Genomic DNA, 23,544 nt, shown 5'->3' on the forward strand with positions numbered 1-23,544 from the left:
AACAGAAAAACTCAATAGTGGTTCGTGGGTGAGACGTGGAGATAAACGTCGCCGTATTACGACAACCGACTCATCTCTTCTCTTCTGTTCCTTTGGCTTCGTGTTGTTGGATACTGCTTTGTGATGATCGCCAGTACATACACTCGTCATTTTCATCTTTTCCGAATCCACCAACTTAGGGTTTCTGAACTCTCCCGATTCACTGGCACAAGCTTCCTCAAATGGAATCACTCTGTTTTCACGACGGCAACATCACTAACTTGATCAACAAACGATACCTCGATGTTCGCCATGTACGTCAAATTCTCTCCTCCTCTATCAATCACCTGTTTTTTTCATTTTGTGTTCTCATCATTTTACTTAACTCTTCTTCGAATTGGTATTCATGTAATTTTTCCTTACTGTTATTTTTCATTCTAGTTTCAGTTAGTCAAGTGAATTATTGTGCCTTGTAATGTGAGGAAAGGGAATAGTGGTGTAAAATTTAGTCTGATATTATGCTCTATGAGGTTCGTCAGATAGGGAACTGGTCCTTGAACATTCCAAGTACTCTAACTAAGGTTTCAGGGAGTGAAATGTTGAATTTTATTGGGCACCATCACTCATACTGAATAAATGTCAAAGCCTCCATATTTTCTACTTCATTAGTTGAGAAAAAATGACTATTTCTCCAGTTAAAATGAAGTCCAGAGATGCCTTCAAAGAGAACCAGGATAATTCTAATTTACCAGGAATACCAGGCTTCTTCGGTTTCTGTCTTGAATCCACTGCTTCATTGGCTGTTAGTATAACATCCGTTATTTGCGTTCCTTTTATGAATGCCATCTGTTGAGAGTCTACCAATTTTTTCATTATCCTTTTTAAGCCTCTCAGTCAAGACTTCTGCAATAATTTTGAAAATGTTTGTTGTCTATTAAACTTATAGGTCTGAAATCCCTTAGCTCCTTTGCACCATTCTTCTTAGGGATCAAGGCAATGTATGGCATTGGAACTCTTGTAAAAAAAAACATGAGAGTGAAAATTGTGAAAGCTCCCATGATATCCTGTTTAAGCATCTCCTATGTACATTATACTTTCTAGCACAAAAGTATTCCACTAGTCTATCCTTCACTCTCCATCTCCTCACCATGTATTGCTGATCAGTTTAAGCCTCTTTGAGAGCAATGCAGATCCATTCCATAGTCGTTTTGCTTAGGATCGAATGTCTCATCATGTTACGACTCCTTTCGACCCAATGGAACCATGTGTCATTGTTGGATGTCCACCGGGCAGTATCAAGACTTAAAGCCGGTGTTGAAGTAAATTCTCTTTTCTCTCATGTGTGTAATCTGAAAATGAAGCCAAGGTTTTATGAAGGTAGTTCACAGTGGGTGAACTCTGGAATAAAGAAAGAAAGGATTTTCTGGCACAAATGCATGGGAAAAGGTTGAACTACAATCCCAGAAATTAGGAGAGAGAGGAACTTTGGGAAAAGTGCCTGGGGGCATTTTTTAATAATTGACCTTATTTCTATTTGCTTTTCTTACTTAAACCAACCTTGTTAAATTTTGAGAAATCCAAGCCAAAACCATCACAAGTGCTTATGAATAGCGGCTTTCATTTGACTTGGGACGCTACACATTTGTCAGTTTTTTCGAAAATTTATTAAATGCTTGTACAGCCACCGGAAATATATTTTTTCTTTGGTTCCTGTATGTGAGACCAGCAAAGCTTCAGTCCCATAATGACTTGGATTACTAATAAGGTTCTGGCTGGTGTTTTTAAGCTCATTACTTTCTACTTATTTCGTCTCACAAGTATATTCTGCTTGGGTTTCTATTCTTTACAGGGCTCTGTTCACGAATTGCAAATGCACTCCTCTTTGGTGAAAAGAATGGCTTTAGAAAGAGAACTAGAGGTGAGTGCTGTAATGAGTCCATATCTATGGTGCATATTATTAAGATGTTTATCTCACAGTATCTTTTATCTGACTGATTATTTTACGAAGTTGGGCATCTGTTTGTTGAGAGATTAAAACACTCATCCTATGCCTCGATCAGAGAACAACTAGTTGAGGGTGTCAACTATTTACCCTTTTTTTCAAGTGCAGCCCATGCAAGTGGTTCTTTTCGTTTGCATAAATACGCTCTTTTTTCTTATTTATGGGCATTGTCTTGTTCTCCTTTGCAATAAAGTTTATGCATGTAGCTCCTGAGCAGAATACAAATTTTAGTTATTTCAAGATGCCAGAACAATATGTGAGATGATTTTGGTGAAAGATGGGAAACTTCACCTTACTTGCATATTCTTCATCAAAAAAATGCCTCACTTTGATGTGTTAGAGTTGGTTAAGGAGTAGTTAAATTAATTGTTTAAAATGTGACAAACTGACGCAGTGAGTTGAAAGAGTTGTCATGTCAAGTTTGAAATAGTATAAAATAGAAGTGATGGATAGGGAAATTAGTATTTGCAAAAATGGTTCTAGCTAAAATGTTTTACTAATGCTTCTGAAGAAACACATTGTTATAAGCAAACCATTAAGTATCTGTATTATAATTCCTTCTAGACTTCAGCAATAAAGTTCTGATCCTCTTATATGTTTCTTCCTTTCTTTTTCAATTTACACTATCCAGTGTAAATTGTATAATAATAAATCTAACATTGAATTTCACTGTAAAAAAGGGGTGTATAGAAGGGGTATTTGGATCCTATGTTGCTCGGACTCTTCAAAATGTCAATGGGTGCATGTCAGATTCTCCAAAAGTAGGTGCGGCATCGAAAGTGAAGAGTTCGTGCAACTTAGTCTAGATCTAGACTTAAAATGCTGCGCACATGCAAAGGATTTGTCTGCTTCTGGTTCTCAACCTATATGAAGAGAGTTGTCAGATAAGAGGCATATTGGTAGTGTCCATGTGCCGGACAACAACAATACTACGCCTCAATCCCCCAAAAAATTGGGGTCAGCTATATGAATCTTCACCGACTATGCTTATCAAGTTAAATTCATCTTAGGCCAACATTATGCTAGATAAAAATAATAAGCACTAGAAGTTTTCTATATCTATAACGACTTTAAAATCTATTATAGGGTTAAAAGACTCATAGCAAGCAAATCTAAACTAATCATTTTAACACAATAGCTAAAATATGATTTCAACTAATTGATATCGCTTATATACCTAGATCTTTTTCTTCCATGATGTCTTATTTTTCGCGAAGTCTGTATGGATTCCAAGAGATTGTAGGTCATTCAGCACAACTTCCTTTCACGTGATTTCAGGTCTACCTTATCCCTTTTAAGACCGTCACTATGATTTCACTGGAAGAGCACAAACAAGGTAGGTGTGGAGCGGTTGATTGGCTGTTTAATACTATTCTTAAGATGACAAAAATGCTCGACGAATGGAGGTGGAGTACAATGGTTCCATTGTACAAGAACAAGGGTGATATCCAAAGCTGTAACAATTACATGGGTATCAAATTGCTAAGCCACATTATGAAAGTTTGGGAGAGAGTGGTGGAAATGAGGGTGAGGAAAGGGGTGTCCATTTCTGAGAATTAATTTGGATTCATGCTGGAGCGTTCGACTACTGAAGCCATCCACCTTGTGCAGAGACTGATGGAGAAGTATAGGGAAAGAAAGAGAGATGTTCTCTAGAGATGTTTGGAGGCTAAAGGTAGCCCTATGGTGTATATTATGGCGATAAATGACATGTATGATGGAGTTAAGACTCGGGTTAGGACGGTTGGAGGAGACTCGGAGCACTTTCTAGTTGAGATGGGGCTACATCAGGATTCAATTCTTAGCCCTTTTCTATTTGTCTTGGTGATGGATGAGTTGGCGCTATCTATTTAGGAGGAGGTTCCTTGGTGTATGTTATTTGGAGATAACATCTTAATATTGGTTGATGAGACACGAGATAGATTTTCTGCTAGGTTGGAGGTTTGAAGAAAGACTCTAGACTCCAAAGGGTTTAGGTTGAGCAGGACCAAAACAGTGTATTTGGAGTGCAAATTCGGTGTTGAGTTAGATGAAGCGGACGTGGAAGTGTGGCTTGCCACACAACCTACACCTAAGAAAGAAAGTTTTTAGTATCTTGGGTCTGTACTCCAGGGTAGTGGGGACATTGACGATGATGTCACACATCGCATTGGGTCGGCATGGATGAAATGGAGGCTTGCCTCTGGAGTCTTGTGTGATAGGAAGGTACCACCTAAATTTAAAAGGAAGAGTTTTTCCATTGTAAATTCGTACGGAGCAAACAATGAATTCCGGCGAAATAGAAGATCTACGTGACCAAATTTTCTTGTTAAAAAGATCTTTCTTCTTTAAGTGCTAGCTAGTCAAGAACTCACATGTTTAGAAGATGCATACTGTGGAGATGAGGATGTTGAGATAGATGTGTGGGCATACTAGGAGCGACAAGATTAAGAATGAGGTTATTCGGGAGAAGGTAGGAGTGAATTCCTTTCTTCTCCAACATCTATCCACCAAAAGACCTTTTGTGGTATTACCATACACTTTCTTCAGGTCAACACACACTGTAGATTTATTAACCTTTTAAGAAATACTGTTAGTTGCTCCATTGGACTTCTGTTTGATAGTATTTTGATGGATATATATATATGTGCTGACAGTCTCAAGGGTTTGTTCATTGCTTAACAGGGGCATCAGGGTTGCGTGAATGCGATAGCTTGGAACTCAAACGGCTCCCTTTTGATATCTGGATCAGATGATACAAGAGTATGATACTCTCTACACTTCATTGCTCCTTTATTCTTCTGTTTTAGATGTACTAAGTTTCTCAATGTGAATATGTGATAGTGGGGTTGGCTTCTAGAACCTGCAAGATTGCCAGATATAAGAGCTCTCATGGACGCGTGTGTGTTCATTATACTTTTTTCATTCATCTTGGCGAAAGATTGTTGTGTATTAGTAGAGTCATTTGAAACCCTTGAGTATATTTTATATTGATCATCTTTTGTAGTTTTCTTGTGGGAGCCTCAAGTCTATTGCCATTCTTTTCCAAAGTGTGAAAACATTGGTGACTGACTTGGACAGACACAAGTTCTATTTAGTGTTTACGATGAGGGTGTGGATGGGGGACCTCATAAGTTGTTTTGGCTGTGGATTGCTTGTTGAAACCTTTTATGATGTCTTTGATGATTCTTGTCATTGTATGTTTGCGTAATACAACTAAGTGGTAAAAGACTGCCAAAAATAACCTTGAGATTGTTTATTTGCTAATTCTCTCTAAAGGAAACATAGAGGCTACAACTTTTTTTCATCATTATCAACCTTGTGGTTCTTTGACTACTATTTTTTTCATGGTTTGGATGTAATCCAGTGAGGGTTGACTCAGATAAAGTTGATTTGATCATAGTCCCGGAGGAGACACTTCTGCATCTTGACACATTTCGTAAGCACAATAGTCTTATCTTAAAATGGAAAGATGTTCCATTAAACGATATCTGATATGTTCAGTTGACTTTAACAAATTTTTTCCAGACTAAAATCAAGAACACAGAACACTTGAGGAAACAGTTGGAACTCATAATCAAAAAACTTAGGGAGAAGAAATAATTTAGAGCAAGATATAGTACTGCTCCCTTTGGTATCCTATATTTGTACTTCCGTCATATTATTTGAGGTTGCTCACATTTAACCTTTAATATATGAAACATTACTATTTCTCTAATTTAAACAGAACTAAGCCAACTAACTTTTATTAGCAGGGGTGAGAGTCGGCAGAACCCAGTAATTTTCGCTCAAACCTTATATTTATGTTAAATTTTTTATTTAATATGTACAAATAATCTATCAAGAACCTAGCAGACAAAAATAATTAGGGACTAGAACCATATACTAAAAATTCTGACTCCTCCTCTGCCTATCAGATATGATAATCAATGACCCAGAGATGCTTGCATACCATTTTTCAGAGGGGGCTCATTTCTTAAATTTACTACTTAATGCTCCTTTTTGAAAGTTACTAGTTGCCTTACATAGAAGACCTAAAAGACTAGCATGCCACTCAGGAAGAGGTAAAGTCATAACTGAATTCCTTGAATTAATTATTTCGTTTATAATATAATGATATCTGCAAACCTCGATAAATTGAAGTTCTAATTCGTTTATTATTGAATGAAATCTGCAAACCTCGATTAGTTGAAGTTAAGTGCATGATGTCTTAATTGAAGGACTAAAAGTGCAACCAGATATAAAAGGGACCAAGAAACCATTCTCTTTAGATTTGAAAAGAAAACATTTTTTCTTAGTAAAGTAAATTTTCTAAGTTACAATAAGGGCGTCCATGGTTTCGTAAAAAATGCCTGATAATTTACTCTCTAATGTCAATAGTGCAAGCCCCCAGTGACAGCACATCTAGTTGTTTCAGGTAATAGTTCAGGGTGATGCTTCAACTGTATATTGTTCATTGACTTTGTAAAACCTTTTCTTGTTACTCAGCTAAGGTTAATTTACTCTTCTAAAAGGATAGGCATAGACCTTCTTCGGACTGATCTTTCTCTGTACGTTTTGACCATGAAAATACATGGGTTTTCATGGAAAATAATTTCTTGCTCTGTTTATGAAGCAGTTTGAACTCCATTGACCGTGTAGCAGCTAACTTATCTGAGCTCCGTGTTACAAGTGTAGCTTATTCCAAATGAGCTTCCTCGATCTGTTCATTTTGTCCAGTTTGACTGCAGACATTTTGATTACCAAGGTTGTAAACAAAAACTTTATACTTTAGGTGAACCGTTTCAAATCAGATGGTCTTTGTTTCTCTTGATCACTTATAGAATTTTCATTTAAGTAGCAGCCAGTTCAGAGAGAAGTAAGATGCAGAAGCTTGAAGCAGAAGAAAGTGCAATATCATATGAAGAATATATTTCTGATATTTTTAAGGGCAGCCCGGTGCACTAAAGCTCCCGCTATGTGCGGGGTCCGGGGAAGGGCCTGACCACGAGGGTCTATTGTACGCAGCCTTACCTTGCATTTCTGCCAGAGGCTGTTTCCAAGGCTTGAACCCGTGACCTCCTGGTCACATGGCAGCAACTTTGCCAGTTACTCCAAGGCTCCCCTTCTCTGATATTCTTAAACAAATGTATTTTTCTGTTAGCTTTTTTGTGCAATCTGGTTATTGTACATGAGATAGATGCAATGCTAGACACAATGGAGGGGGAGTGCACAACCTGTAATTACATTTGATGCACCGGCTTAGTGCAAAAATTAATAAAATTTTTTCTTACTTGTCAATCTCAACCCATTGATGGTACTTCTGGTTGGCTTAGAGCTAATTCTATCCTTCTAACGTGTTGATGACTTGCTTGAGTAATCTTTTCCTTCCAATTATGATACTCTACCTAGTAGACCATGCCTTCTGAGGAATTTGGTACTATAGTGATCTCAAGTTAGAAAGATGTTGGCGTTTACTATATTTGTGGCATCCCACCTTCCACCAACAACGGATACCAGGTAACTTTGTTCACCAAAGCTAGGACAGATAGGAAGAAATCACCGAGTGTTTTTGTCTCTGTCAAGATTTGAACGTGAGACCTCATGGTTCTCAACTTCACTTCATTGACCACTAGGCCATACCCTAGGGTGCAAATAAAATAAAATAAAACAAAAATTTAGACATTGTTTATGCATGCTCCATTTTACATGTTGTGTTGCCTTGGGATTACTCCACCCTTGGGATTGCACTGGGTTTGTTCTATATTCATCCATAACTTGCAAATGGCACTCATAATGAGAAGCAAGATTCAAAGTACTGCACATACAAGTTTTTCTCCTTATGATGCCGCGGCTACTGGATGATCCTGAATCTTTGAAATTGAAGACCACCATGAATGCACAGCGAAAAATGCACAAGAGGAAGGGGGCAGTTAGCTGGCTGCTTTTTTGCCATGCGCTTTGCTGCACTTTATTTTATAGAAGAGAGAGACCAAATCAGAGTGAAAGGCAAGGGCAAGCGATAGAAAGCGCTCTTTGGACTTTTCAAACTTGGCAACTGAAACATCTTAGTAGCTAATGGAAGGAAAATCAACCGAGATCCCATTAGTAGCGGTGAGTGAGAGCGATTTGGGGGTTTGAAGAAAAACAAACACGAATCTTCGTTCCCCCTACAAGTAGGAGTGAAAGGCAAGGGCAAGTGATAGAAAGCGCTCTTTGGACTTTTCAAACTTAGCAACTGAAACATCTTAGTAGCTAAAGGAAGGGAAATCAACCGAGATCCCATTAGTAGCGATGAGTGAGAGCGGTTTGTGGGTTTGAAGAAAAACAAACACGAATCTTCGTTCCCCCCACAAGTAGGCTGAGTTTTTCAGGACACAGTTGTAGATAACCATAACTATGTATATATAGAAATATATCTTCGACGCTGTCATTTTAAATTGTCCGCTTCAACCGCTCTTTCACCTCCCAAAGAGCAAAGTTGTCTTGATGAGCGCATATGAGGAAGCCGGAGCAAGAAAACCAATAATCTCTTTCTTGTCCTTCTACTTAAAGGTGGGCAAAGAGAAGTGCTTTTGCTACTGAGAAAGTGAACGGTCAGCATGAAGGTTCTAGACTTAGCCGAGCGTTAATGAAGCTAACTTCTCATAACGAGGCACTTTGAGTTAGGGAAGTGCTGTAGTAGCGTCGTGGCGTGAGGTAATAATTCCATATTGATTCGAATTTTAATCCATATGCTCCCATTTTTAATAAGATTCTGTCCAGAAACATACAAGTACTGTAATGTGCTTCTCCATGGGTATTAGCTGGTAACCATGTACGTAGGGGGATAATGGGTGATTTGACAGCAAAAGCAATAAAAAATCCAATATAGAAGATTATTTCTATTGTGCTTTAAGAGTTATTTTGAGTTCTGCTCATGCATGATAGAGTCAACGCAAATAGATTCCTGTGAAGGGAGTCTTAAGGAACACCATCAATGTATCAGTAAAATGATATGATTTGAGATTGAGATAGGTAACTATTCTATTCTTCAATTCTAATCATAGAGATGTCTGAATAAAAGAAAGTTCTATTATAAACTTAAACTTAAGATGAAACATAAATTTTCAGAGATGCTTTGTTACATCTAGATTAAATGAAGAGCTATTATTGATACACAAGAAATTAAAGCAAGGGCTACCTCTGGGGTCTGCTGGGAGTACTCTGGCAACAGCTCTTAAATGTGACCTGATGATGGAACAGTTTTTTCAGAGAGCTGGTTGATAGTCTTGTGAGCAATTTTTCACAGTTTCTTTTGCACTTTGCAGGTTAATTTTGGGCCCATCTTAATTTATATTTGACATCTGTGGTTACTGTATATGTATTGCATTCCTTGCTTCAGCTGATATTTGACATCCTGGATTTTGTGTTTTATGCACTAAATCTAAGTAATACAAATTTATTTGGTGCAGATGAATATCTGGAGTTACTCAGGCCACAAACTTTTGCATTCCATTGAGACCGGTCACAATGCCAACATATTCTGCACGAAGTTTGTTCCAGAAACTTCTGATGAGCTAGTTGTTTCTGGAGCAGGAGATGCTGAAGTAGTTTCTTGATGCACCAAATTTTGTGTGTTTGTACAATGATGCTGTTCACTTTGCTTTGACTGTTTTTTCTCCAAAAATTTATGCTCTCTTCACATTTACTTTCACTGGCAGGTTCGTCTTTTTCATTTGTCTCATCCAAAGGGAAGAGGTTGTGAAGACAATACTGTGACTCCAGCAGCACTATTTCAGTGTCATACCAGGAGGGTCAAAAAATTAGCTGTAGGTGTTCAGGCAACAGTGTATTTTTTTTTGAAGTGATAATCAAGTATTTGCGTGGATCTGATTTTCTCTCTTCATATTATATCCTGCTTTTTGTTGACTATAGGTTGAAGTTGGGAATCCTCATGTAGTATGGAGTGCTAGTGAAGATGGGACTGTGAGGCAGCATGATCTTCGGGAGGGTGCGTCTTGTCCCCCAGCTGGTTCTTCTCGTCAAGAATGCCGTAATATACTTGTTAGTCTTAACTCACTCTTCATTGTGATTAATATATTTGCTGCTTCATCGTAAGGCTAAAAGTCTTCTATCTCTTTTATAAGAAGATCGAGTTACGACTACTTCATTTTCTTTGATAAGGAAAGAAGCTTTTAACTAGTTGCCTCAGATAAGCTAATTAAACTGCTTCATCAAAATTGTGTTTTTCCTTTTTTTTTAATGACATCATCATAACGTGCTTTAGGTATGCCTTTTTGCAATTTTAGCATAAGCAATTGTGTTATATGCTCTCCTAACTTTTTCTTGGCTAAACTGAAGGTTTAGCTATCAACTCAGAAGTTTTATATGATGAGTATTGGTTTTACGTTTGTTCTATAACCATAACTGCTCCTTTTGATGACTTTGATTTTTTCTTCAGTGGTTGATGTCAATGTTTTCTAAATGCTTGATCTTTTATTGTAGTCAAGTGAAAATCGATATGAACGTTTAGAACTTTGTCTTAATCTGTGATGTATCTAAGCAGTTTGCATTTCAATATGTTTGGTCCATGATGACAGCTTGACTTACGCTGTGGAGCTAAGAAATCATTTGCTGATCCTCCTAAACAGTTGTTTGCTCTGAAGTCGTGTGATATTAGCTCCACGAGGCCTCATTTGCTTATTGTTGGTGGAAGGTGTAGTTGTTTTTACTAGTCTATATTGCTGTACGGGTATATTCCAGGCGATACTGCTGGTTTTCTTATCTGGAATTTAATTTTTTGCAGTGATGCTTTTGCTCGGTTGTATGATAGGAGAATGCTGCCTCCATTATCCTCGAGTCAGAAAAAGCTGCCACCCCCACCTTGTGTCAGCTACTTCTGCCCAATGCATCTTTCTGATCGTGTTAGTTTTGACTTTGTTTCTGCATATCTTACTTTAGAGTCTGCTAATAGTTTTACTGGCAAGAAGTTCTATTATTTCTTTATCATTAGAGGTGCAGTGGTTTCAGTAGGAGCATCTCACCTCATTTTCACATTTGAAACTCGCAGCTGCTTGCACTGAAGATGTCCTCCCCGTGACCTTTTTCTTGACTTCATAAAACGAGAAATCATTGAGAAGTTCTTGAAAGGAACTTGTCTAGTCTAGTCCTCATGCTTAATTGTCAATGAGCTCTTTGTTGTCATTGTTTTGGTAGAGGGAGTAAAAGGGGGAGGGGTTGGAGAGAGGTAATCCACATCTGATCGACATGTTTTTCTGCTGTCAACCATCTTAAAACTTGATTATGGATATGGTTCTTTTTTCTTTTTTGGGGGCCGCCTCCTTACAACTTGGGGAAGGGATCCTCTATCAAAAATGATTAACATGGGGAAGGGGGTAACTTTAATGCAGGCTAGTCTTCCCTTATGAATAGAATGAAGCAAAGATAAAAAAAGGTAATATGTCTCTACGTAAAGTGCAATGCACCGCACTCAAGGGTATGACCTAGTGTTTAATGAAGTGGGGTGAGAACCATAAGGTCTCGGGATCAAAAACACTAGGTATTTTTTTTCCCCAACTGTCCAAGCAATGGGTAGATAGAGTTACTTGGTAGCTGTGCTGGTGGGAGGTAGCATATGCCCGTGGAATAATCCAGATGAGTGCAAGATGGCTCGAATACCGTAGTAGCATACAAAGTTGGTGCATCTACTTGGCTGCATCTATCAGTGAAGATCTATTTCTGCAGAATTTCTTACCAAGCAAAGTTACTTTGTATCCATTTAATAGCAACTGTTTGTAGTTGTGTGTATATATATGTTTATCATATCAGTCTTTGCTCTGACTGACTGGTCACTGCTTGGCACCAAGAATGAGCAATATATTTTTCATGATTATGGCATATGATGTGGCTTCGGAAAGGGAAGCTGCTGAATTTTTCCCTCTTTCTCCTCAGGGATGTTCTAGCTTGCATATGACTCATGTCGCATTTAGTCCCAATGGAGAAGAGGTTTTGCTTAGCTATAGTGGAGAACATGTGTACTTGATGGATGTGAATCCTGGTATGTAACTTTGGTTATATTCTTTCTTATAATATATACTTCTGTTATTGAGTCTGTTTCCGCCGCTACCTCATATGGTTGTGTCTTCAGTTTTTGAAATCCCTGAGATGTGTGATGAATCTAACATATGCCTTAACGCTAGGGATAAAGCCTTTCTTTCATAACCAAATGAAACTGTCAATTGTTAGAATCCAGGACTGATGGGTACAGAATCCATCATTATTAGTTAAATGGGTTCGAGTACTTCGAAGAATTTTGTTAGACATTTCACTTATAGTATTTAATATGTCAATTATTATACTATGTTCCTCTGGTGCTCTCCTCCTCTTGCTGAAGGCAACTTCAAATAGAAATTTAACAAGTTTGAAAGATAAGCAATTTGTGGGAAAGAAGAAAAGATATATAGATTATAAAATTAGCATGTCTTATGTGTAATTGATGCTATTTTACGGTTGTGCTGCATTTGGGTGGGGGGAGCACAGAGCACTTTGTGACGGGAAGCCTCAATTTATATGAGTGACCCCTGTAAGATACTCTTTTAAGTTGCTCATCATCCTTGTAAAGGTGGCAACCTCGTTGAAGGAGAGCAAACTTAATTATTTTTCTTCTTTTGATTGTTTGTTGAATGTGGTCTTTCTTTTGGTAAATGGTACACTGACCTCGGGATCACTGTACTCATATTTTGGTACCATCTTGGTGTAACATTCGTGTAAGTATCTAATTTGTTTTTTTTAAAAAAAAACTCAAAGAAGTAACTCTTTGTGCATGAGCATGCACTCATGCCAGTTATTCTGGGTGTCATTAAAGGGTTAATTGACAAATAATTTTTAGCCTTATCACCTCGCATTTGATATATGCAAGTGACTGTGAGTTGAAAGTAACTTGATTCTCTGCTACCTTCTGTGATATTAACATTCAGTAGGCTTGAAAGTTTAAGATAAGTCGTACTTGCAGCTCTAGTTATGTTATTGACTTCTGATTTATGAAGCTTTTAATTCGTTGTAGCACATGGAAGTTCCATCTCATATACCTCCGGAGATGTGTCAAACCTGATGAATTTCGCTCCCTTGGTCAATGGAATCGAATTACAATCATCAGTTAGTGGAATTTTCTTAAATGGTTCTTCATCGAAAAGAATTCCAGCTGCCAAGGTTATTCTTCCTTCTTTACCCCTTCCATGATCCCCTGCCTCCTGGCCGAAATTGATTAAAAACTGCATTTTGCTTTCTCTTGCTTTAGAGTGACATATCTTAATCATCGTTGGTTCCACCTTTCTCCAGCTAGAAAAATGCAAAAGATTGATTCAGATGGCACTGAAGTCTTTGAAAGAGGACTCCAACTTTTATTATGGGATAGAAGCTTGTAATGAAGTCTTAGACGATTGCAGGGATGAGATTGGTCCCCTTCTAACCTTCGAATGTTTATGCACTCGTGCAGCAATATTGCTGAAGGTATCTGAAGTTAGACAATCTCCTGATTGTACTGTAATTAGCAGTTCTTTAAGGATAGTATACCTAATTTGAAATATTTTTTGGCTTTTACCAGAGGAAGTGGAAAAATGATGCACATATGGCTATAAGAGACTGTCATAGAGCTAGAAAGCTCAATGCATCCTCCTTTAGGCCTCTTATTTTGATCGCTGATGCTCTTTCGCAGGTATGTTATTCAATGTTTGTAAGAACTTTGTGGCTAAAATTTCTTGTTCATAGGCTGGATAGATTAGGGACAATCCAAGTGGGTTTTCGCGCTCATCATCCCTTTCATGGTTGTGGCCCTCTTAGCCATATGGTTTTTCTTGCCCAGTTTGATCTTCCTTCTCTGCGTTTTATCTTTGCCAAAGTTTCCATTGGAGTATCAATTGTCAGTGAGAAATTTCAGAGGTGATTGTGCATCATATTTATGATGTACTCAAAATATAAAGCGATTTATGTGTTAGTCGTACTATGATATAGTATCAAAATCATTTAAAGTTTCTGGATTCTCTCTAGATTAAGTTTTCCTCTCAGTCATGGTATAACATTGGAAAAGTCAAATTTACTAATCACTCTTATTAGGAAGCCTTGTAAATGGTATAAATACTTTTCCTTCCGTTATGTTAGTTAAACTTTACGATTGATCTTTCTAGCACTTGATAATCCTCCTGTCTTCCAAGAATCTTCGTTATTAATTATATAGGAAATAGGTCTTGCTTTTGTTGTGTTGATCAGAAATGCATCTTCCTTGGTTTGCTTTCTAATATGCACGGATCCTCCATATTGTATAATCTTTGACTAATTATGTAGTGTATGCAGTTATAACTGCATAAAATATATTTCTAGACAAGGATAATTCATAAAATGATTGAGATTTATTTGTCTGATTTTCATTTATCACTTGATTTTGTAAGCTGTCACCGATATTGTCTGCAGTTGGGTAAACACAAAGAAGCATTGGAGTTTTCTATTGGTGCTCAATCCTTGGCTCCATCTGATTCTGAAGTTGCATTAAAGGTGGAAAGTATAAAAGAACATATTTCTGCAGGTAAGTAACTTACATTGAGCCTGCAATTGTATTTTCTACCTAAAATAAAAAATGCTCAGCTGGTATCAGTGCCAGCTCTATAAAATCCTATTGAAACACTAGACTACCACTGAATATATTCTACTTAGTAAATCTTTCAGTTCCCTTTTGCCATGCTTAGAGAGAGGAGGTTTCAGGGGAAGGGAATAAATGTTGAGACTACATACTTCTGTAATCTTGTTTGTATATTCTGTCCATGACTAGCTGATGAGTTATTGGTGGTGACCCTGAGCACCACAAGTTTATGGGATTTTACTCATTATGTTGTTTTGTGGCCACCATAAGGACCATCTTCATGTTTTCCTGTATGCTCTACTTTTTTTTGGTCCGTTTGGAAGCACTGCTTCCTTCACCTTGATTCCAATTTAGTTCTTATGTGCCTGATTGATGTTTCAGAAATCTTATTATCGTTTCAACGTTGGAATGATTTTTGCAAGTTATTTCTATGCATGAAATAGCTTTATAGAATTCATTATTGTTGAGGATAATTCATTTCACTAGGGCTTGTCATTGCCCAAAACAAAATTCTAATACATATTCATGCTTTAATTCGTACCAACAATATGCCTGGATTTACAGCTGAACGAGACAAAACAAATAAGGCAAATGGTGGAGAATCTAGGTCTGATCCACGGGCAGGAAGGGTATTATCCCTAAGTGACATACTTTATCGTTCAGACGCAAACAGTGATGCATCGCAAGATGGTCCCAGGTCTGAAAGAGATGATTCTGATGATGATGATGATGAGTTAGAATTGGCTTTTGAAACATCAATGTCTGGTGATGAAGGACGAGATGTTGATCCTAATGTCCTTCATGGAAGTTTGAACTTGAGAATCCACAGGAGAGGTGATTCCACTGGGGAGACTGGACGGGCAAATGGTTCTTGTGGTTCGCCAGCCTCTAGTCAAAAAGAGAAAACAGCTTACCAGGTTTGGCTTGAATGTTGTTTCCCTGTTATGTGAAGTTGTTTGGTCTCCCTTTTATTATCTGGGTTCAGAAAAGATCTTCATTTCTCTATCATTTTTCCTGTGTTGTGCTTGCTTTGATCTACTTGTGCATCTTTCTACTTTATTGAGCCTTTTTGTCTATTGAGGTCATGCGTGATACAATGATTCTGCATATGATATTGAATCTGTATATCTCGAATGTCTGGTTAGGTTATTTTCCCCTGATCAGTCTCCCAAAGTCTCTCTAACCCAAAGTCTCTAATATCATCTTGAGTCTCTTCCCAGCATCTGTTTTTAAACTTGGATTTGTATTTCGACTCAAAGCATATAGTTGCTCTTGTGGCTGATCTAAGTAGATTGTGAGTGATGAGTTGCTGGTTTCTGTTGCTGATGAATCCCCTGCTCCAACACTTGGTTATGTCATAGATATGGTTCACATAATTTGCCCATTCTCATATGGAACTAAATTTTGTTTTGCTCACTTGACCAACAGTTAAGAGAATTTATGTAAATTTCAAAGGTCATCATAGGTGTTAGAAGGTGAGATGAACTGCTGCTTATTAAAAAAAAAAGTGAGCTAAACTGGGAAAAGTGAAACAAATAATCAGATGCATCCAATTGATCATAATAATTGTCTTTGACATACCATCCTTTAAACTGTTTACTGAATTGCAGGAGTTGTTCTTGGGAGAAATGAGTTTCATTTGTTAAAAAGCGTCAAAATGCTCATCCTGCTGACTGACTAATAATTTGCAGAATTGTAGGCAGTCAGAGATTTCATCTGTTAAAAAGATGTCAAAATGTTCAGGAAGCCATAATATTAAAACTTGAACTTGTCTTGCTCAGAGAAGTTTCTTTCCCCTTGTTATATAGATGCATGTACATCTTGTCTTTCAATATCAAGTTTGTTTCCTTGCTTAAACAGTGTCCTTTTTTTGTTTCTCTCAAATTGTATTGCAGCCTGAAGTAGTGATAAATATGAAGCAAAGATATGTTGGTCATTGCAACATAGGCACTGACATCAAACAGGCGAGCTTTCTTGGTGAACGAGGTATTCAACATCTTAATGGTCTTCATATTCATGTTTATGCTGAAACATTATCTGGTCATTATACTTGAAAAATATAGATGAGTAGAACAACTGTCTTTCACCTCCTCTCTTCCTTTTAATCTCTCTCAGAAGGATTTATTGAAGTAAGAAATTAAACCTATGTAGACATCAAAGTCAATTGGTCTGTATGTGTGACATTATGATGGTTGCAGGTGTTAAAAAGAGGAGGAGGTAGACCTAAATACATGTAAAAGGAAATTTGTCTCAAAAGATTTATCTCCAAGAATCCACAGAGAACTTTCATATTGATGATGAGAGTTGAGGCTTAGTGAAGTTACTGTATTTTTTTTTTTTGATCAAGTAATAAGATTTTATTAATGTTTGGGGAAAACAAAAGCCCGTACACATGAGCTATACCAAAAGATAGAAAATTTACCAAAAGATATGGTTTTCTATAAGTGACACCTGATCTTCTATACCTATGAGGATCTCATGGGTACACCAAAAAGAAATAAGGGATAAGAGGCTACTCCTCAATGGTACACAATTCATATCTACTCCTTCAAAACTCTCCTATTTATTTCTCTCCAAACAATGCACATAATTGCTGGTGGGGCAATATTCTAAGACTTGTGCCTTCTCTACCCCTTCCACATTTCCAACTAAACAATACCTCGTTCATAGTGCCTGGCATCATCCAATAAATTTCAAAGCAAGATTATCAAAATTTCCCACATAACCTCGATACAACCTGGCAATGAAGGAGATGATCAACATCTTCACCAAATCCCTTACACATAAAACACCAACATTTGAGCTTCCTCTTCCTCAAATTCTAGTGATGTTAATTATATTATTTTAGTGTTTACGAGTTCTTCTTTATTCTGTTTCGAGTTTTGTAAGCAGGTAGTTTATTTATTCTGTTTTGAGTTCTGTAAGTGGGTAGTAAATGTGGAGAATCTTAAGTTTGCCGGTAGTTCTTTAGTTTGCTTAGAGATTTGTAAAGCAGTAGCAAATATAGAGAACCTCAAGTGTTAGGTGTTACATGTTTTTTTCATAAAATCCCAACTATTGAGTGTTGAAATTGAATAATTGGTGTAGTTAACCCTATTGAAACAACTTCTCTACCCCACAAAGGTAGGAACAAGGTTTGCGTACATCTTACTCTCTCCAGGCCCCACTTGTGGGATTATACTGGGTATGTTGTTGTTGGTATAGTCAACCCTATTAGTTAAGTTTGAGGCATAATTATTGTTTTGTTGCATGTTTGAGATTATATATTTAGTCTTGGTTCACTTCGGTTGCTGGTTCCGGTGTCTCACTCATTCTCTAGCGCATGTGTTTTTTATCTGTCTAGAGATTGATTCTCTTACCATCTTGGTGAACTTTCCCCCTCCTTCTTCTTCTTCTTTTGGGGGTGGGGTGGTGGGAGGTTTGTGCTTGTGCCTGGTCTGGAAGAAAAGGGGGCTACTGTTGACAAGGATTATTGATGTTGAGTTGAATTTGAAGGTTTTCTGGGCCACTTTCAAATTTGAAATGTGTCAGATGGATCCATTCTGTTCCTGTACTGATCATCTTGTAAATTAATGGCTCTGTTAAGCACACTTGTCATTTATTATAAGGATCTCCGTGGATATGTTGTAAAAATCATTGTGCAGGTGAATATATTGCTAGTGGAAGTGATGATGGCAGATGGTTTATGTGGGAGAAACGAACTGGTAGATTGATAAAAATGCTTCATGGAGATGAAACTGGTATTTTTCTCGGTTCTCATAATTTTTTTAAATTTCTTTTACTTTACCTGTTGTACCTTGTCTAATGTCTCGGCCTTCACCCCTGCTCAGTTGTAAATTGTGTACAGTGCCACCCATATGATTGCGTTGTGGCTACCAGTGGAATTGATAGCACCATTAAGGTTAGAGAAATGTCACAAGTACTTGGGAGTAGTTGTCACTATGTATTACGACAAATTTACATATCCGTATATATGTATCTCTTTCAGATTTGGACCCCGATAGCTTCTGTCCCTTCCCTTGTGGCTGGTGGAGCTGCAGGACCAGAGACTTCCAATGTGTTGGATGCAATGGAAAGCAATCAACGCAGATTGTGCCGCACTCGTGAAGCTGTCCTGTAAGACTTAACTGGCTTATCATCTTTCCTCTAAATTAATTTTACAGATGCTTTGAGACAACTATTGTAAACCCATCAAACTCTAAATAGGGAATTGAGAAGCAGACTCTGCTTAGTTTCTTCTTCGGGTGATGCCATTATGTATGATCTGTCTTTTATGTGCAAAGCCACCCGTTCCTCCTCTGCTGTTAGTAGCTACTTTATGTTAGCTCAAACCCGTCTTCCTCTAGAACTGTTCGAACATGGGAAGGTATCTACACGGCTATCACCTTTTTTGGCCAGATCTTCAAATCTCTTTACAAATACAGGTCACTGTGCCCGCTCCATAAAAGGCGGGCATCATTCGCTGCATTCTTGTTGTAAGGCACCTTAAGAAATATAATAAATCATGTAAATCTTGATGAGATTGTAGTGTAACTAATGACAGAAGAATACACTTTCATGTTGACTGATAGATGCGAAATGGATATTTCTCCTATTTTAACTATTTCTTCTAGTTTTTGACAACTGCGAGCTATCCATATTGTTCTCTGCAGGCCTTTTGAGTTTTTGGAGCAATTTAGGATGCATGAGTTTACAGAAGGCAGCTTACATCCATTTGAATGCACACAAAGCTGAGAATGTTAACTGATTCTCTTCTGGTATGACACGTTGTTATCTAACCCTTGTAATTTTATTTTATTTTATTTTTTAAGGAAAGATGCTTAGTTGATATACCTGAAAGTTCCACTCGGACATAAGTATTGATGTGTTGGGCTTTTGGATCACCTTCTCCCCAGTAACTACAAACTCTAGCACCACTACTTATTTGACAACTTCTTGATTGAGGAAATGTATACCAATATCTAACAAGTCATAGTTTCTCTACTTCCTAGCGATTTTATCCTGAAAAAAGTGATGCATGGTAAAAGTATCCTTTCTTAACTATAAGAGATTGAGAAAGTTATTTATATGACTACTGCAGCAGTTGAGTTAGACGGACATATCAAATATATGCTTGTCTGACATTGTAACAGGAATGATTTTAATTATTTGTAAGTAGTTCTTTATCTTTGAATATTGTAATAAAATGGGTCCATATCTGAATAAAATGTATTTTGAAGATTCATATAGCCGACCTTGGGTTAACTTGGGATTGGGGCGGAGCAGTTATATAATTTTTTGTCAAGATCAAAGGGGTGATTTGGTAGGACGTATTAAAAAAATAATAATGGTATTAGCTTTTGATATTTTGATCCCTTGTTTGGAAGTGTTTTCAACCTATGTATAACTAAGTTATACCCCCTATTTAGTACTAATCTTATACATAGCAAACCATAGCATCAGAAATACTAGGATAATTAATACATGGATAAGCATGGTTAAAGATAGAACTGCCCTTGAAGCCACTCAAAGTATACAATGCTTAAGAATGTGGAGGGTGTTTTATGTAAACAAACAATTTCATTTTGAAATTATGCAATGCATGTTATTTGTAATACACCAAATCAAACATTGGATAAGAAATAATTTCATCATAACTAAACCCAACATTACCAATACACTCTTATTTGTACAATTCTTATGCACCCTAAGAAACTTACCCAAAGAGATGAAGACTTAAGCGCCCCCAAAAAGCCCTCTCCTGCGGGCGGGAAAAGAAAAGAAAAAGGCACCACATGGACAACCTAATTTTTCTCACTTATCACTAGAGACTGAGACCAATAGTTGTCATTGCATGAGTATTAGTCAGGATATTTTTGCTTGGTGTCATTGGAAAAAAATGTTCAATACTAGGCTAAATGTTCTAAAGAGATGGAGAAGATATATTTTGCAGGGGAAGTGTAACCTAGTAAGTCCTATCTTGTTCACAAGGCTAAACTGGGAGAAGATACATATGGTTATAGTGTCATTTGTTTTCAGATTAGTAAGCTGAATGGGTCAAAAGTGTGGCAATGTGATTAAGGCAAAACTAATATAGATCAAGAGTAGTTTTCTAATGCTAAATACTACTATTATCTTGTTTGGTCTTTTTGGGTGAAAACAGGGACATAGGCTATTACTCTTAGTTGGAAGACTAATAAGTTCTTTTTGGGTGTGGCCTCGGTGGTGGACAAGATGAGGGAGGCAAGACTAAGATGGTTTGGATATGTGAAGAGGAGATGCATAGACGCACCAGTGAGGAGGTGCGAGAGGTTGGTTATTGTTGGTTTTTTTAAAATATGGGGCAGCAAAAAAGGGGTTAAAATGACTCTTTGGATTGAAATGTCTTTCAATTGCTTTCAATGATTTTATTAAAGCATTGAGAGGTTTTAAATAGCCAACATAAAACACATAATCTGTATAGTTTGAAATTTAAAACTAACTAAAATATCCCAACAAACTAATCTATCTAATTAAAATTTAAAATTCAAATTATCCTAAACTTAAGCAACTTATTAGACTAAAAATTACTACAGTAACTAAAGTAAAAGCCCGTTTGGATGGGCTTTAAGTTGGTCAAAACCAACTTAAAGCCCCTTTTTAGCTTTTGGATGTGTTTGTCTAATGCTAACTTTAAGCCATAAAGTTCTTAAAGTCAGTCAAAAATGAAAAGTTAGGATTCCTAACGTTTTTTTTCTAAGTGCTTAAAGTTATTTTCTTTGACCATGGAAATTATTTTTTTATCCCTTATATTTTAATTAAATTCTCAAACTACCTTTTTTATTCTTTTAACCTTAAAATTCACATCATTTTTCTCATTTAAGCACTTTTATCCAAACACTCAACTGCTTATTTATAAAAATAACTTTCAGCACTTCAAAATTCTAAAAGCACTTCATACATAAAAGTTATTTTTTTTAAGCCCATTCAAACGGGCTCTAAATTTCAACACTCCTCCTTTGCTTTAGTTACTGCAATTTATAAAATTGCTCCTCAATTTCTGCTTTAGTGGTTGGTGATTCTTTGATTGTTTTTTAACTTGCAAAATTTCTTCTTCTTTCTTTTTCTTCTTTTGATTTTGTGCTTAAATACACCATCAATGATCCTCTTGTTTGAAAGTGCTTTCATTTGGAAATTGATCGGAGTTGCAGAGAGTTGTTGTGATGATTTTTCTTCCATCACAATATCACATAAAAGATATGTTTCAAAATACGATTTCATTTTCACTGACCAATTCTAATAGTTTTTGTCAGTGAAACCATTTTGAGCATTCAAAGAGTCTAGAGACTGTTGCTTGACATCTATATTCGTTGAAAATAGCCCTACGCTTTGAAAATAAGCACGGGTTGAAAATGGTAGCCTTGGCAGGTCAAAATGGATATAGCCCCGACGGGTTAAAATGGGTAGCCCTAACGAGTTAAAATTGGTAGCTCTAACAGGTTAAAATGATAGCCCTTACAGGTTAAAAAGGTAGTCCTTACGGGTTAAAAAAGGTATGTTAGTTCTTTCAAAGAACTCACAAATCCCATAAGATCAATAAAGTTCTGATACCACAGTTGGTTTTCTTAAAAGATGGGGCAGCAAAAAGAGGGTTAAAATGACTCTCTTTGGATTGAAATGTCTTTCAATTGCTTTCAATGATTTTATTAAAGCATTGAGGGGCTTTAAATAGCCAACATAAAACACATAATCTGCATAATTTGAAATTTAAAACTATCTCAACAAACTAATCTATCTAATAAAAATTTAAAATTCAAATTATCCTAAACTCAAGCAACTTATTAGACTAAAAATTAGTACAGTAACTAAAGTAAATTTCAATAGTTATAGAGGGCACAAGGAGAGGCTAGAGGTAGGCCGAAGAAGTATTGGAGAGAGGTGATAAGACAGGATATGACGCAACTTTAAATTACCGAGGACATGACCCTAAATAGGAGGGTGTAGAGGATTCGCATTATGGTAGAAGGGTAGTAGGTAATGTAGTGTTGTTTTGCTTAGGGTGGCTGGTGTTTGCGATGGTATTAGTTGTATTATTGTAGTTCTTGTTTTATCTATATCATTGTTGTTTATGGTGTTTCGATTATCACATGGTTTAATTGTTGTTTTGGCTACTTTTGTGTTGTTTCTTGTTATTTGCTATATTCTCTCCATTGTCTCCTTCTTTATACCTGGATTTGTTGTACTTGAGCCGAGGGTCCTTCGGAAATAGCCTTTCTACCTCCACGAGGTAGTAGTAAGGTCTGCGTACATTCTACCATATCCAGACCTCACTTATGGATTTCACTGAGAATGTTGTTGTTGTCCATAGTAATTGTGCTCACTTTGTTACACAGTTTTTGCTGTTCATAGGACACTCTTCACCAGTAAGTATTAACATAAGTGATACAAGTTTCTTGCTCTTGCGTCAATTGTAGATAAACCTAGTAGATGGCTTAGCAACGATTTTACTCCAGGAGTGGTAGGGGTTTAGAGTTAAATTTAATGCATGGCAATATACACTGGTGACTGTAATATGACTATCCTATGGACCATTGTTGTTCATTCAAATTATTTCCAAACTAGGATCTTCCATTTTTTTTGGTGATAATGGAGAGAATGTCAAACCGTGTTGCTTTAGTTTCTGGAGTGTGGTGGCGCGACAGTCTCACTTGTTTTGTATTGACATTTGTGTTCAACTACAGATGCCCTGGATATGAAGTTTATCTGTTGGACAAGCTGGCTTGGGACAGAGGAAAAGTGTCATGTATAGTTATCGAAGTCTATTGAAAATTTTGGATCCCAAACCAGCTGAAAATTTATCAAGTTGTAATTTATATTTTGGTTTTACTGTATCATATCCTAATTCTTCTGAGCTGTCCTCTCTTCCTGCGAGGTTTCTGTAAATATATATATACCAGTCTCTTATGTAACATATTAATAAATTTAGGGAAAATAATACCTATACCCCGCAAAAAGGAAAGTATTTACTCTTAAA

The 23,544-nt window shown here is 36.9% G+C and overlaps 1 protein-coding gene across 4 annotated transcripts; it reads left to right on the forward strand.

The window, feature by feature from the left end:
- LOC129902167 (protein ALTERED SEED GERMINATION 2) lies at nucleotides 1–23,544 on the forward strand. Of its 4 annotated transcripts, XM_055977237.1 has the most exons (20): nucleotides 6–293; nucleotides 1,829–1,897; nucleotides 4,646–4,723; nucleotides 9,394–9,528; nucleotides 9,643–9,750; nucleotides 9,857–9,985; nucleotides 10,522–10,637; nucleotides 10,728–10,845; nucleotides 11,873–11,978; nucleotides 12,984–13,129; nucleotides 13,259–13,429; nucleotides 13,524–13,634; nucleotides 14,387–14,498; nucleotides 15,117–15,469; nucleotides 16,448–16,538; nucleotides 18,197–18,292; nucleotides 18,383–18,453; nucleotides 18,541–18,668; nucleotides 19,205–19,309; nucleotides 23,252–23,544. In XM_055977237.1, the coding sequence occupies exons 1-19, from the start codon at nucleotides 222–224 to the stop codon at nucleotides 19,284–19,286; spliced, it is 2,292 nt and encodes a 763-aa protein (XP_055833212.1). In that variant the 5' UTR covers nucleotides 6–221; the 3' UTR covers nucleotides 19,287–19,309; nucleotides 23,252–23,544. The 4 variants fall into 4 exon arrangements, with proteins under 4 accessions (XP_055833215.1, XP_055833212.1, XP_055833213.1 ...); XM_055977238.1 differs by lacking the exons at nucleotides 6–293; nucleotides 1,829–1,897; nucleotides 4,646–4,723 and adding an exon at nucleotides 9,087–9,249; XM_055977239.1 differs by lacking the exons at nucleotides 6–293; nucleotides 1,829–1,897; nucleotides 4,646–4,723 and having other exon boundaries at nucleotides 9,480–9,557.

The sequence above is a fragment of the Solanum dulcamara genome, chromosome 9 (assembly GCF_947179165.1).
Source record: "Solanum dulcamara chromosome 9, daSolDulc1.2, whole genome shotgun sequence".
NCBI classification, from domain to species: Eukaryota; Viridiplantae; Streptophyta; class Magnoliopsida; order Solanales; family Solanaceae; genus Solanum; species Solanum dulcamara.